The sequence below is a fragment of the Crinia signifera genome, chromosome 3, assembly GCF_055691185.1.
Source record: "Crinia signifera chromosome 3, ASM5569118v1, whole genome shotgun sequence".
NCBI classification, from domain to species: Eukaryota; Metazoa; Chordata; class Amphibia; order Anura; family Myobatrachidae; genus Crinia; species Crinia signifera.
This window is the reverse complement of record NC_139219.1, coordinates 259,476,811-259,492,074: the sequence shown is the minus strand read 5'-3', so window position 1 is coordinate 259,492,074 and position 15,264 is coordinate 259,476,811. Positions and strand designations below refer to the sequence as shown.

The 15,264-nt window shown below is 43.7% G+C and overlaps 1 protein-coding gene across 4 annotated transcripts in view; it reads left to right on the top strand.

Moving 5' to 3' along the window:
* The window catches only part of MED12L (mediator complex subunit 12L), a 458,604-nt gene that overhangs the window by 25,671 nt on the left and 417,669 nt on the right, over positions 1–15,264 (top strand). For all 4 annotated transcript variants that reach the window (XR_014471810.1, XM_083177939.1, XM_083177937.1 and 1 more), the window contains exon 7: positions 1,821–1,931. Coding sequence is in view for 3 of the 4 variants with exons in the window: in XM_083177939.1 (XP_083034065.1) it covers positions 1,821–1,931 (111 nt within the window). In the remaining variant the exon portion in view is untranslated. The remainder of the gene's footprint in view (positions 1–1,820; positions 1,932–15,264) is intronic.

Sequence of the window (15,264 nt, the reverse complement as noted above, 5' to 3'; positions counted from 1 at the left end):
TGACATGAAATCGCATTATATCATACACCAAAGCCTGATCGGGTGTGGTATGCTGGGCCAATATTCCGGCATCAGAATAACAAATGCCGGTACTCCGACAGGGGGGCAGAGTGGAAAGAAGCTTCTAGCGGGCTGCTGCACTTGCCGTGCTGTGGGCTCTGTGTCTCACTGCGCTCGCCACAGATTCTATTATCCCTCCTAAGCCACAGCCTGTCACCTTTGTGGGTGGGGGATCCAAATATGCAGCAGTGATGTGCAATGCTTCCATCTGGGCATGAGACCCAACAATCAGAAAGCCCACAGTGAACCACATGGTTACGTCCATTTTTATTAAAGATGTGTTCAGATCCTGAAAGTGTTTGTTCATTTTTTTGTAAACTGATCAAAAAAAAAATGTTTTAGCAGCACACTCACCTGTGATCAAGAAAATTGCACAGGTGGATTTGCATTTATACCACTCCCATTTGTGGAATAAATAAGGGGGGAATATATCTGCATATCAATGGCCATGCAGCATGACCGCCTACACTGAGATGTCAGAGCCACGCTGTTTGAGTATGGATTCCAGCGTCACATCCCTCACACAGCTGAGACAGGCCTGTGTTTTTACCTCTGCTTCCGAGTCAATGCCCACAAATGGTGCCTGACTAGTAATCACTCTGCATGGACAAAAGTGCTGCAAGCCTCATCACTGTTAAGGCCCTGGGCGACTTTGAGCTGAAAGTCGCTCAAAACAGCATGTATGAGCGGCTTTCCGCTCAAAGCCGCCCAGTGTGTATGCCCCAGCGATGAGTGGTGAGCGCAGCTGCGCGCTCCCGCATCATCACCGGAAAAGCCGCTCATCTGCTGGTATTACGAGCACTGCTCTATGCAAAGCCGTCCACCCCCCCCCCCCCCCCCCCGCGCTGACTGCACCAGACAGGGGGAAAGACGCTCAATGTCTATGCAGTGAGCGGATTTCCCCCCAGCGATGAATGAATGCGATCATCGCTGTCCATACACGCTGGGCATAGTCGCCCAGTTTGTATGGACCTTTAGACTTTGGTGCATGCGCAGTGCAGAGCATACGCTTGTGCAATTTTCTGATAATTACTCAATTGCAAAAACATTGGCATAGCATCTGTTGTCTCTGCTCTTATAGACATCCATTATAAGTACCTTTCAGCCAGTTGAACATGTTTTAGAAGAACAGACCTGTTTCTGGTTGATCTACTATTTGTTAGATTTTGGTTAGTAAATGAGAGATTTGTATAGGAGTCAATAGAAAAGTACGGATGGTTTGTTTGATGGTCTAAAGTTGAATTTCAGATAGACATAAGTAAATCTCCAGTATGCAAAATTGACTGAAACAAATAAGTAAAATTAGTAAATATCAGGGACATGCAATGAGGTCAATTACTGGGGAGGCACTGGCTTGTACCAAAGCCAGATTTACACATAATATATGGCCCAACAGTTCATGTGGTCATTATACACTATACATTTGGTGAGGTTTGATCAGAGATGTGCGGAGAGGTAGGCATGGGTGGCACTGCCTCATCTGTCATATAATCATTACACCAGAGTTTTTACTATAGAAATGATTAGAATAATACAAAGAAGATTTTGAGAATATATTATTTGTATTTTTCATATACGTATATTGACGTAGTGAAAGAAAGGGCTCTGCCTCACCGCTGATATACCAGAAAAAATTCTGGTAACCGTTCCTGTATTATATAAAGTAACCACTTGGGGGCAGTACAGATTATTGGATAAACTTGTTCTCAAAACTTATTTTGCGTTTTATTGTACATTTGCATTGTGCTGATGTTTTCCAGGAAGGTTTGTTAGAGAGACATGAATACTTAACATGGATGCTGGAAGTTTTAGAAAAAATCCATCCACTGGCTGATGAGCTTCTGAAAATCTTATTACCCCTCATCTTACAGGTATATACTTAGCCAGTGATATTTCTTACCATATTTGTATTGTGGTTGCTAAAATGGTATTGTTCATAAGTTAAAATGTAATAGGTTGGAAAACACTGGGCTTCCTCTCAATAAATTTCCCCAAGATAGATTGTGTTTGACGTGAAGTATTACTCTCAGTAATTGTCTTCAAAATGTTCTTTGACTGATGCTACCCATTCGCACTGTGGATTATCAGCTAAGGCTGCCTGTGGACACCGGTCATTGGGTTGGCTGAGAAGACATTTGTGTATGGCAAGTCATACTTGTGAGATGCTTGGCTATAGTCAGAAAATGGTTGAATACCTTACTTGCTATGTATAGGTTGAACACAAATTGACAAAACATATCATGGCAAATATTGTGTTTTTAGGTTTTTATTTGACATTGATTGCTCCTGAGCAATTTGTCTAATGGCTCTTGTCTGATTCTTTGGTAGTTGTGCCAAGCGGCTAGATTGCAACATGCACTGGTCTGTAGAAGAAGTAGCAGGAGCGGGTACTAAGTAAGAAAAAGTATTTTTGTCAGTCGCACAAGACTAGAGTATAATAACAGACCCCCTTATGTAACCCTCCTCTTTATTAGAATTGGGGTAACGGGGGTGTGCTACCATTGGACATTGAGAAATAGTAGAGACTTTTGAGAAGAAAGAAATGTCCTATGTAGGTGCACCTTCAAGAAAATATATAAAATGTTACCTTTATTATCACAATTTAAGAGCTGCAAAACTATTAAAAGATACATGACAATGGAAAAACATAGGTTTCACACAATTAAAACCAAGGTGGCAGGCACATGTAACACTATAGTATTCAATTTATGAATTCAGTATGTGTCACAAATTGGACAGTGTGTAGCTGTTCCGATTCCGTACAATTACTGGAAGCGGAATTTTTTTATTGGAGTGTGATTAGGGAGTAGGTCACTTGACCTCACAGTAATGGAACTCCTTATGTCTTGAACTCTCTTAGAGATCTGCTGGTAGTCAGTATAAATCACAGTAAGTCCCTATATTGGGGTATATATTGCTTAGTGATGGTTTATAATGTGGCTAGGTTTCACTGGGGATACTTACAGTGAAACCAATGCCCTCCTCAGGGGTGCCGCCCGTCACTGCAATCTATACACAGTAGATATATATGACTGATTGTATCAAGTCCCTCCTTTACAAACAGGGTGTTCCGCTGTGTGCATACAGTCGGAACCACAACCCTGGGGGGGTACTTGAAGCTAATAGTCTGGTCACCTATGCTAGCGTCATATGCAAGGTGTTACCAGACAAGTGTATCCTTGAATATGTCTCTGAAGGAGTTCGAGCCCTTACAAAGGCTTCTAGGACATCACACTGTCACAACACACAATCAAAATACATTGTAAAGAAAATAAAGAAAAGTGCTTTCATCTGCCTGCGCACTGGTAGCCGGCACGCGCTTCGCAGATTTTAGCTTTTAGGCCCCGAGGAAGCTAAAATCTTCTGAGATGTCAGATCATTGAATGATTTCTCCTGCCTTTGCAAATAGAAGTCAGTAAAAACTGACTTTCATTTGCGTGTGCCTGGATGAAGATGGGGCGGGCAGCTGATATCCTGTGATATCATCGGCCTGCCCCCAGTAGGCATCGGCCCGCTCGCGTACCCATGGTACACTTATAAAACACTCGGTGTTCCCATGGTCCAGCGACTTCACTGCCCCTGTCCACCCCAGCCCTCCCTCCCAGCAATGAACGGCCCGGAGGGAGTGTGTAACTCAGCGAGCCAACTGATTTCTTAAAAATGGAGCACTAATCGCTCTGTGTGTATGCACTGCAACTATGCGAATGTGCGGTCCCGTGCGTAGAGTCCGCCCGCAGGGAAATAGTGCTTGCCCTGGCTTTCCTGCTAGATCGCAGGTTTTCCCTATAAACAATAGGGAAAACTCTGTTCAGCGGGTGCACCGCTAGTGCCGCACGATCTGCTGAGCAATCATGCTCAGCACGGAGGTCAATGTCGCCCCGTGTGTATGGGACTAAACTCTCCTCGCTAATGCCTAAACCCCCCCCTAAAACTATACACAATGGTCACATTCCTTTAACAACATAGTGGGGTAGATTTACTAAGATGGGAGTACTATTTCACATGGGACATTGCTATGGGCAACCAATCAGAATTTACTTATTTATTCTTGAAGATAATACAGGGGCAGTGGCAAACACAGGATTTTTAGAGGGGGGTTTCCAAATCTAATCCAAAATCTTCCACTCTCCAGTGCACTGCAAGTACGGGGGTCTGGGAGAGCCCGGCACAGCAGCAGCAGTGCCGATTAAGGGAGGGAGGGGGGAGCTGCCGGGTCCTGATGGGACCCGCTGTCTCTCACCGCAAAGGACAGCTCTTAACGCAAGTGCTGTCCTTTGCCATAGTTATCGCATATGTTAGAGCATATGTGATAATTATGTAGGCGATGGGGTGCAATGTGCGGCGGTAAGGGGGCGCGGATGTTAGAGCACCCCCACCCCCCTGTATCTGGCTCAAGGGTGGGACTCGAGCCTGCAGCCTGGGCTTTCTAAATGTAACTCGAAGCTACGCGGCAGTGACATCATTCACACTGTGCTGCACCATCACCACCTGTGAGCAGCTGCTGGAACTACACCTGGAATATTAACACATTTATAACCCAGGCACACATTGAGCTCCACTAAGACTCCCACTCATTTCCCTGCTGCTAAACTTGGGGCAGAGTGTCTGCTGCAGTGACATGGGCCCCATTCCCTTAAAGAAAGGAGGCTTCTCGAATAACAGGTTCATGGGGGAGGTATGCAGGGAGGGGGGACATTTAACTCCCAGGTTAGGTTATGATGTACCACTCCATGGACAGAAAGTCCCCAGCCAGGTGGTAAACGGTATATACTCTGGCACCATGAAATCCTCCTAGGTTAGGGTGATGTGACTTTGTTTATGGGTTGTATGTGTGACCCCCATACCCCACACAGGCAGTCCTGGCACCTGCACCCCACTGTGTTGCCCCACAGATTGCCTAAGCATGGCACACAGGACAGGTTCCCTAGTTTGCCCTCCAGTTCCCATAGTACATAGCGCTGGGCTGTTATTCTATGTATTGGCATCTAAATAGTGCCATATTCCTTGTCTTATTGGAATACATGCCCAAAAAATTGTAAAAAAAAATTTTTGTATTTTATTTTTGTTGTTGTTTTTTGGCACTTGTATAAGCTAAGCACTCTCCTTTTAGGACTACTCTATAGTCTTGTAGACAGTCATAGATATTTATATTGTTATGTGTTTCCCCTCTATACTTTTAAACTATATAGACATAGCATTTTTTTTTACATATACATACATATTTTAAGCAAGATTTCCAGATTTGAATGATGTTTACAGAGGAGGCTTTGATTTCTCATGTTTTGCTCATAATATCTGTTTGGCAATGTTACTACATGTCGGCTACATATCTTTCCACTCTCTGTTATGTTATGTTTCATCAGTGGCCAACTTCTGCTCCTACTCCTAGTTACTTATCGGCTCTAATGAAATTTTGTTGAGAATAAACATTCTGTTCACGTTTTGAGAACTGTGTGAAAACTTGGACTATGACACCCAGTGAAAAGTTTAAAGCCCCATACACACTAGATGACTAGGGGCACCATCAGTATAGTTGCCTATATATCGGCGGTGCCACTGGTCAAACAATAAACGATATTGAGTGCGCACGCTAAACAATATCGGTAAACGTTTTCATTCAGTGATGTCACCGGGACCTGTAGAACATGCGGATATATATATATATATATATATAATCTCCAAAGTTTTAAACGCTTGTTAGGATTTACTCAAAGGAGTTCTATTGAAGAATGAAGACTGTCAGTCAAAAGCGAGCTCACATTGTTTGCACTGTACTGAATGCTGATTTTGTCCCGTATGCAGAATTGTATGCTCATATCCAGCCACGTCACCCCTTATCCAAAGGCCTTGTTTTCTAACGATCATCATTACCAGTGCACACTTGCACCAGCACTACCATGGGTGAAAGAGATCTGTCTGTCAGATGGATCTCAAGGGAAATGTATTGAAAAGATTGAAAGAATATTGGTGCGCTTCAGGAGAGATCTGCCTGTAGATATTCACACTAGAGTCTAGCCCTTCTGACTCAAAATTAAGACAACATAGAACAAGGATGGTGACATCGCTGGGCGCTCTCTCCTCGGTCACACTGATACATACCTCCCAACAGTCCCGATTACAGCGGGACAGTCCCGATTATCAGGGCTTGTCCAGCTGTCCCTCCCGCGGCCGGCAGTGTCCCGCAGTGAGGGGTGGCTGTTGGGAGTCCCCCCTGTCGGCTGCTAAGCAGCGGGGAAGCATGCGCACAGCGTCTATTCCCGCAGCCAGGGGGCTGGGGGCATGGCTAGAGGCTCATAGAGCCTCTGGGTCATGCCCCCATAGCGGCACAATGGGGGCGTGGCCTCATGGGAGAGCCGCGAGTATAGGCCACACCCCAAAGTTAGGCCACGCCCCCGAAATTTTCAACGCGCCCACGGCGCGCAGCAGCTACGTCCCACCTCGGGGACGTCAGAAGTTGGGAGGTATGCTGATATATCTATAATAATGGAAATTTAGGTCCCTGTGTCAATGGTGATTCAGTGACACACACCGTGTTTCTTTAGGCTGGAGTTTCCTCAATATCAGATGTTTTTAGCATACAGATGTAGGAAAGAAATACAAAAACAAGCAATGTGTAGAACAATTTTGATAATAATGGTAATACTTTATTCTACTGATCATTGTTGGTTATAACAGTGTGTACCCTACTCACACTATTAACCAACATAAAACACAGATCAAACAGCATTTTCACTCCTGTGATAGTATCTTTTTTCCTCAAAAATTTTTTTAGCATCCATATACTGTAGTTTCAAATAATTTATTAATATAACAATGTGACACACATAAAGGATAAAATCAAAAAAGTGTGCGTACCATGTGGCTCGTAGTTGTGCTGCTTGTGACCGGAAATATTGTTGGCGGTCTTTCTCTGGCCCAGGTTCCATAAAAAAAAATTCAATTGAAGGGGTATGCTGCATAAAAAAGAATATTATATTATTGGCAACCTTTGCATAGACGTATATTTCCATTATTTTAGATATATCTGTGTGACCAAGGAGGAAGCGCCTATTAGTGTACTTTATTGATCTATAGGGAAGATTTATCAAGCCTTCTAAACAGTTCGGAAGTGGAGAAGTTGCCCATAGTTGTGTCCTCATACTCTATTGCTGCAGTGTCGCCAAACATCCTTTCTTGGTTAGTCAGGTCCCATGCAACTTGATTTGCTCAGAGTCCTTTTTTTGCATTTATTATTCACTTTAACCCCTTCATGACAGAGCCAGTTTGTGCCTTCATGACAGAGCCCTTTTTTTCAAATCTGACATGTCTCACTTAAGTGGGGATAACTTTTTTTTGCTTTTACTTATCCCAGTGATTTTGAGATTGTTTTCTCGTGACACATTGTACTTCAAGTTAGTGGTAAATTTGGGTCGATACAGTCTGTGTTTTTTTGTGAAAAATACCAAAATATCGTGAAAAAATGGAAAATTTAGCAATTTGAAAAATGTTAAATTTTCTGCTTGTGAGACAAATAATCATACCACTCAAAATAGTTAATAACTAACATAGACCATATGTCTACTTTATGTTTCCATCATTATTTCAACTTCCTTTTAATTTTTTGGGACACTAGGAGGCTTACAATATGAATAGCAAATTCTCAAATTTTCAAGAAAATTTCAAACACTGATTTTTTTAGGGATCAGTTCAGTTCTGATGTGACTTTGAGGGACTTGTATGTGAGACACCCCCATAAATGATGCCATTTCAAAAACTGCACCCCTCACAGTATTCAAAACAGCATTTTGGAAGTTTGTTAACCCTTTAGGTGTTTCACAGGAATTAAAACAAAGTGTAGGTGAAATTTCAAAATTTCTTTTTTTTTTTGCAGAGTTTCAATTTTAATACATTTTTCTAACGAATACAGTAGATTTTAGATGTGACTAAAAATTGATTCCCCCAATTCTTTTGTTTTCAAAAATATCCTATATGTGGCCCTAGTGTGCACGTTGACCAAACCACAGGCTTCATAATAGAAGGAGCACCTACTTGATTTTGGAGCCTCCTTTTTATGAGATTTTTTTTTTAGGCACCATGTAGGTTTCTAGGCACCATAAGTGCTAAAAGTTAGGAACCTCCCCCACAAGTCACCCCATTTTGCAATCTACACCCCTCAGGGAATTCATCTAGGGGTATAGTGTACATTTCAAACCCCCAGGGGTTTCACCAATTTTGGTACAACTGGGATGTGAAAATGGAAAATTACATTTTTTTACACAAACATGCAGTTCTGGCTCAAAATTTTTCATTTTCACAAGGTATGAAGGAGAAAAAGCACCCCAAAATCTGTGCCCCAATTTCTCCCGAGTACGGCAATGCCTCACATGTGACCAAAAAATACCAGTTGGGTGCATGGCAGGACTCAGAAGGGAAGGAGTGTTTTTTGGATTTTGCAGCACAGATTTTGGTGGAATGAATGGTGGGTGCTATGTTGCACCAATACAGTGGAACCCCCCCACAAGTCACCCCATTTAGCAAAGTACACCCCTCAGGGAATTCATCTAGGGGTATAGTGTACATTTCAAACCCCCAGGGGTTTCACCAATTTTGGTACAACTGGGCTGTGAAAATGAAAAATTACATTTTTTTACACAAACATGCACTTCTGGCTCAAGATTTTTCATTTTCACAAGGAATGAAGGAGACAAAGCACCCCAAAGTCTGTGCCCCAATTTCTCCCGAGTATGGCAATGCCTCACATGTGACCAAAAAATACCAGTTGGGCGCATGGCAGGACTCAGAAGGGAAGGAGTGATTTTTGGATTTTGCAGCTCAGATTCTGGTGGAATTTTGGTGGGTGCTATGTCGCATTAGCAAGACCCCCCAAGCACCAATACAGTGGAACCCCCCCCACAAGTCACCCCATTTTGCAAAGTACACCCCTCAGGGAATTCATCTAGGGGTATAGTGTACATTTCAAACCCCCAGGGGTTTCACCAATTTTGATACAAGTGGGCAGTGAAAATGAAAAATTAAATTTTTTTACACAAAAATGCAGTTCTGGCTCAAAATTTTTCATTTTCAGAAGGTATGAAGGAGAAAAAGCACCCCAAAATCTGTGCCCCAATTTCTCCCGAGTACGGCAATGCCTCACATGTGACCAAAAAATACCAGTTGGGTGCATGGCAGGACTCAGAAGGGAAGGAGTGATTTTTGGATTTTGCAGCTCAGATTCTGGTGGAATTTTGGTGGGTGCTATGTCGCATTAGCAAGACCCCCCAAGCACCAATACAGTGGAACCCCCCCACAAGTCACCCCATTTTGCAAAGTACACCCCTCAGGGAATTCATCTAGGGGTATAGTGTACATTTCAAACCCCCAGGGGTTTCACCAATTTTGGTACAACTGGGATGTGAAAATGGAAAATTACATTTTTTTACACAAAAATGCAGTTCTGGCTCAAAATTTTTCATTTTCAGAAGGTATGAAGGAGAAAAAGCACCCCAAAATCTGTGCCCCAATTTCTCCCGAGTACGGCAATGCCTCACATGTGACCAAAAAATACCAGTTGGGTGCATGGCAGGACTCAGAAGGGAAGGAGTGTTTTTTGGATTTTGCAGCACAGATTTTGGTGGAATGAATGGTGGGTGCTATGTTGCACCAATACAGTGGAACCCCCCCACAAGTCACCCCATTTAGCAAAGTACACCCCTCAGGGAATTCATCTAGGGGTATAGTGTACATTTCAAACCCCCAGGGGTTTCACCAATTTTGGTACAACTGGGCTGTGAAAATGAAAAATTACATTTTTTTACACAAACATGCACTTCTGGCTCAAGATTTTTCATTTTCACAAGGAATGAAGGAGACAAAGCACCCCAAAGTCTGTGCCCCAATTTCTCCCGAGTATGGCAATGCCTCACATGTGACCAAAAAATACCAGTTGGGCGCATGGCAGGACTCAGAAGGGACGGAGTGATTTTTGGATTTTGCAGCTCAGATTCTGGTGGAATTTTGGTGGGTGCTATGTCGCATTAGCAAGACCCCCCAAGCACCAATACAGTGGAACCCCCCCACAAGTCACCCCATTTTGCAAAGTACACCCCTCAGGGAATTCATCTAGGGGTATAGTGTACATTTCAAACCCCCAGGGGTTTCACCAATTTTGATACAAGTGGGCAGTGAAAATGAAAAATTACATTTTTTTACACAAAAATGCAGTTCTGGCTCAAAATTTTTCATTTTCAGAAGGTATGAAGGAGAAAAAGCACCCCAAAATCTGTGCCCCAATTTCTCCCGAGTACGGCAATGCCTCACATGTGACCAAAAAATACCAGTTGGGTGCATGGCAGGACTCAGAAGGGAAGGAGTGATTTTTGGATTTTGCAGCTCAGATTCTGGTGGAATTTTGGTGGGTGCTATGTCGCATTAGCAAGACCCCCCAAGCACCAATACAGTGGAACCCCCCCCACAAGTCACCCCATTTTGCAAAGTACACCCCTCAGGGAATTCATCTAGGGGTATAGTGTACATTTCAAACCCCCAGGGGTTTCACCAATTTTGATACAAGTGGGCAGTGAAAATGAAAAATTACATTTTTTTACACAAAAATGCAGTTCTGGCTCAAAATTTTTCATTTTCACAAGGAATGAAGGAGACAAAGCACCCCAAAGTCTGTGCCCCAATTTCTCCCGAGTACGGCAATGCCTCACATGTGACCAAAAAATACCAGTTGGGCGCATGGCAGGACTCAGAAGGGAAGGAGTGATTTTTGGATTTTGGAGCACAGATTTTGGTGGAATGAATGGTGGGTGCTATGTTGCATTACCAATACAGTGGAAACCCCCCACAAGTCACCCCATTTTGCAAAGTACACCCCTCAGGGAATTCATCTAGGGGTATAGTGTACATTTCAAACCCCCAGGGGTTTCACCAATTGTGGTACAACTGGGCTGTGAAAATGAAAAATTACATTTTTTTTACACAAAAATGCAGTTCTGGCTCAAAATTTTTCATTTTCACAAGGAATGAAGGAGACAAAGCACCCCAAAGTCTGTGCCCCAATTTCTCCCGAGTACGGCAATGCCTCACATGTGACCAAAAAATACCATTTGGGTGCATGGCAGGACTCAGAAAGGAAGGAGTGATTTTTGGATTTTGCAGCTCAGATTCTGGTGGAATGAATGGTGGGTGATATATGGCATTAGCAAGACCCCCGAAGCACGGTGAAATGATGAACCTAATAATCCATAGATGTGTGGTATATTTTGAAACACTCCTTCATACATAGGCCGGGTTTGTCGGGGCAAGTTTCACAGTGGAAAATAGTTTCCTTTCTTATTCCCTTTTTATAGCAAACTTTGCACCTTTTTTGTGTCCTGCCCTTTCTTGCAGTGGAGGGGATTTCGTTGGGAAAATGCTGCCCTGGTACAATACGGGGGCCAGTACTAGAAGTACTGGGGCCCTCTGCCTGCTGGTTCCCAAATACTAGGCCCTTTATGACTTCCTCTTGAAAGTGCATAAATGTCCCCCTCTGGCCGGTAGAACGGAATAGCACGTAAGCGTTATACAGTGCCATCTGGATGATATACACGGCCAGCTTCTTGTACCAGATATTTGTTTTCCGCAGGGCACTGTACGGCTTCAGTACCTGATCTGAAAGATCCACTCCGCCCATGTACTTATTGTAATCTAGGATACAATTTGGTTTTGAGGTGTGGGTACTGGTACCTCGTACAGGGATGGAGGTGGTACTGTCTCCATGAATTGTTGTCAGTATAAGGACATCCCTCTTGTCCTTATATTTGACCAACAACATATTTTCGGTGCATATTCCCCTGCTTTCACCCCTTCTTAGTACTTGGGCAATGTGCGTTTTGGGGAGGCCTCTTTGGTTCTTGCGCACAGTACCGCAAGCTGCTGTACCTCTTGAACCAAGGGCCTTAAACAGGGGGATGCTGGTGTAAAAGTTATCCACATAGAGGTGATAACCTTTATCCAGGAAGGGGTGCACTAAATCCCAGACAATTTTTCCACTAACACCTACGAGGGAGGGGGGGCATTCTGGCGGTTCAATTCTTGAATCCTTTCCTTCATATACCCTAAACTTGTGGGTGTACCCTGTGGTGCTTTCACACAGCTTATACATTTTTATGCCATACCTTGCCCTCTTACTGGGAAGGTACTGGCGGAATTTAACCCTTCCTTTAAAATGTATAAGGGACTCGTCGATACTAATACATTTATCAGGGATGTATAGCTCTGCAAATTTGGCACTGAAATGATCAATGACCGGCCTGACTTTGAATAGCCTGTCAAAGGTGGGATCATCTCTGGGTGGGCACTGTGCATTATCGGTGTAATGTATAAATTTATGGATTGCCTCAAAACGAGCCCGGGGCATGGCCATACGGTGAAATGGGGTGCTGTACAGAACATCTGTACTCCAATATTGCCTAATTTGTGGCTTTTTTACTATGCCCATATGTAACACCAGACCCCAAAACGTCATCATCTCTACTGCATCTACAGGGGTCCACCTAGCAAATGATGACGTGGGGTTTTGAGCAATAAACTGCTGGGCATATAAATTAGTTTGGTCCACCATTAAATTTATAAAATCATCAGAGAAAAATAATTTGAAAAAGTCAATTTCTCTGAGACCTGTTGAATCAAATTGGATTCCTGGGATGGCCAAAAACTCAGGAACCTGGGGCTCAAAATTGTCTGGTGGTGGGGTCCATACGAGATCAATTATTGGGGGGGGGGTCTCAGCTGCTCTACGGGGGCGTCTTTGAGGGGGTCCCTCATCATCAGAGGAGGAAGAGGAGCTTAAGACAAATCCTTCAAATTCCCCGCTTGCCTCACTGGCTGTGTCAGAGTCAGAGGCAAGCATGGCATATGCCTCCTCCACCGAATACATTCTCCTGGATGACTGGGACGACATTTGGGATGACATTTGGGATGCCATTTATATTTTTGTGTTACTGGTAGTGAAATGTTTCAACATGTGTATAGTGTAGGGGGGGGTACAAACTTTATTTCAACCCGGGGGGTATGTAGTGTGTAGTGTGTATGTAGTGTAGAAAAAAAAAAATACAAAAAAAAAAAAATTGAAGGGTTCAAAAAAAAAAAAAAATGGAAGGGGTTTAAAAAAAAATGGAAGGGGTTAAAAAAAAAAAATGGAAGGGGTTAAAAAAAAAATAAAATGGAAGGGGTTAAAAAAAAAAAAAGGTCCTGCGCCAAAAATTGAGCACAGATGTTGGTCAGTAACGTCCGTCACTGAACAGCGCTCAAAGGCAACAGGAATTTGATCCAAAAAAAATAAAAAATAGATCAACCCTGTGCCGAAAAAGCTGATCAGTGATGTACGTCACTGATCAGCGCACAGTGGCCACAGGACACACACAAAATCACAGTGTGTGTAAAAAAAAAAAATGTAAAAAAGACCCCACAGCACTCACAAAAAATAAAAAAAGGTGATCGGTGATGCGACACTGATTACCAGTGAGGGGCAGCAGGTGCACAACCTTTGGTGGTACTGACAGGTATATATAAAAAAAAAAAACCTCTGTACCCCCAAAAAGTTGCTGATCACCTCAGATATAGTGATCAGCACAAAAGGCGGGGGCAGCAGACACAAAATTTAGCACTCTCTATCACTCTCTGTCACTATCTCTCTCTATCTCTCTATCTCTCACTATCTATCACTCTATGACACTGCAGCAGCAGCACTGACAGGTATATCTATATATAAAAAAAAACCTGCGCCCCCAAAAAGTTGCTGATCAGTTAATTTATACTGATCAGCACAAAAGGGGGGCAGCAGTCAGTTATATAAAAAATATATAGCACAATCTGTCACTATCTCTCTATCTCTCTCTCTCTATCTCTCTCTATCTCTCTCTATCTATCTATAGCTCTATCACACTGCAGCAGCACAAAATATAGCACTAGGCCTCTCTATCTCTCTCTATCTCTCTCTATCTCTTTCAGTTATATAAAAAATATATAGCACAATCTGTCACTATCTCTCTCTCTATCTCTCTCTCTATCTCTCTCTATCTCTCTCTATCTCTCTATCTATAGCTCTATCACACTGCAGCAGCACAAAATATAGCACTAGGCCTCTCTATCTCTCTCTATCTCTCTCTATCTCTCTCTCTCTAACTCTCTCTCTATCTAATAAATCGCAGCAGCACAAGATGTCACAGGATGTCACAAGATGTCACAAGCATAAGCAATATCAATGATCAGGTAAGTATTTTGGATGGGTTCTGGTCAGTATAGGCGGCAGCTGGGCACGGTGACCGCACTGCACGCTATTCCAGACCGGAATGGCGTCTGCAGTGCAGTCACCGTTAGTTTAAACCCCCCTCCATGGCTGTGATTGGTCCGTCGGTCCGACGAACCAATCACGGCCTTTGGGGGCGGGAGGGGTGAGGTGGGGTGACACCAGTGTCACCCTTACACCCCGCGGTGATTGGTGCTGTACTTTACAGCACCAATCACCTCCGATCCCATGTCACCGGCGAACGTTATTCGCCGGTGACACAGAAAACGCTGTGAATGGCTGTTCACAATGAACAGCCAATCACAGCGATCGCCGACGGGGGGGCGGCATCGCCGCCCCCCCTGGGCATGCACGGACATGTCTGCTGTCAGGGACAGCAGACATCGTCCCTCTGTCACTGCGTCTCTAGACGCAGTGACAGTTTTAAGCCATGACGTATATATACGTCAACGGTCGGGAAGTACTTCCCGGCCATGACGTATATATACGTCAAATGTCGTGAAGGGGTTAAATGTGCATCCTAATCCCGTCACGATACGAGGAATCTGCTTCACGAGGCTGCAGCGATTGATTTCATGTTTGTGCGACTGAGTCTAAATATACTAATATCTATAAAGCAGTGGCCACTGTTTTTATCATGCCAAGTTCTATTGTGCTTTGTATAGAGATACAGACAGATACAAAATGTAAGCTCTCACAAGCATGGCCCACTTCCCTCCCAACTTTTGTAATTTTAAAAGGTGTCTGTGCTACAGGGTGGATGGGCATAGTCTCGTTCAGAGGGGACATGGACTAACACCATGGTCCCTTTTTCATCACTTTGGGAGCTTGCCCAGCACTCCCCTAGCAGCTGGCCAATTCCCGGCTCCCTCTCTGCCCTTCCTCCCTCCCTGCACTGAAGAGATGCCATGCACATCTCTTCAGCGATCACG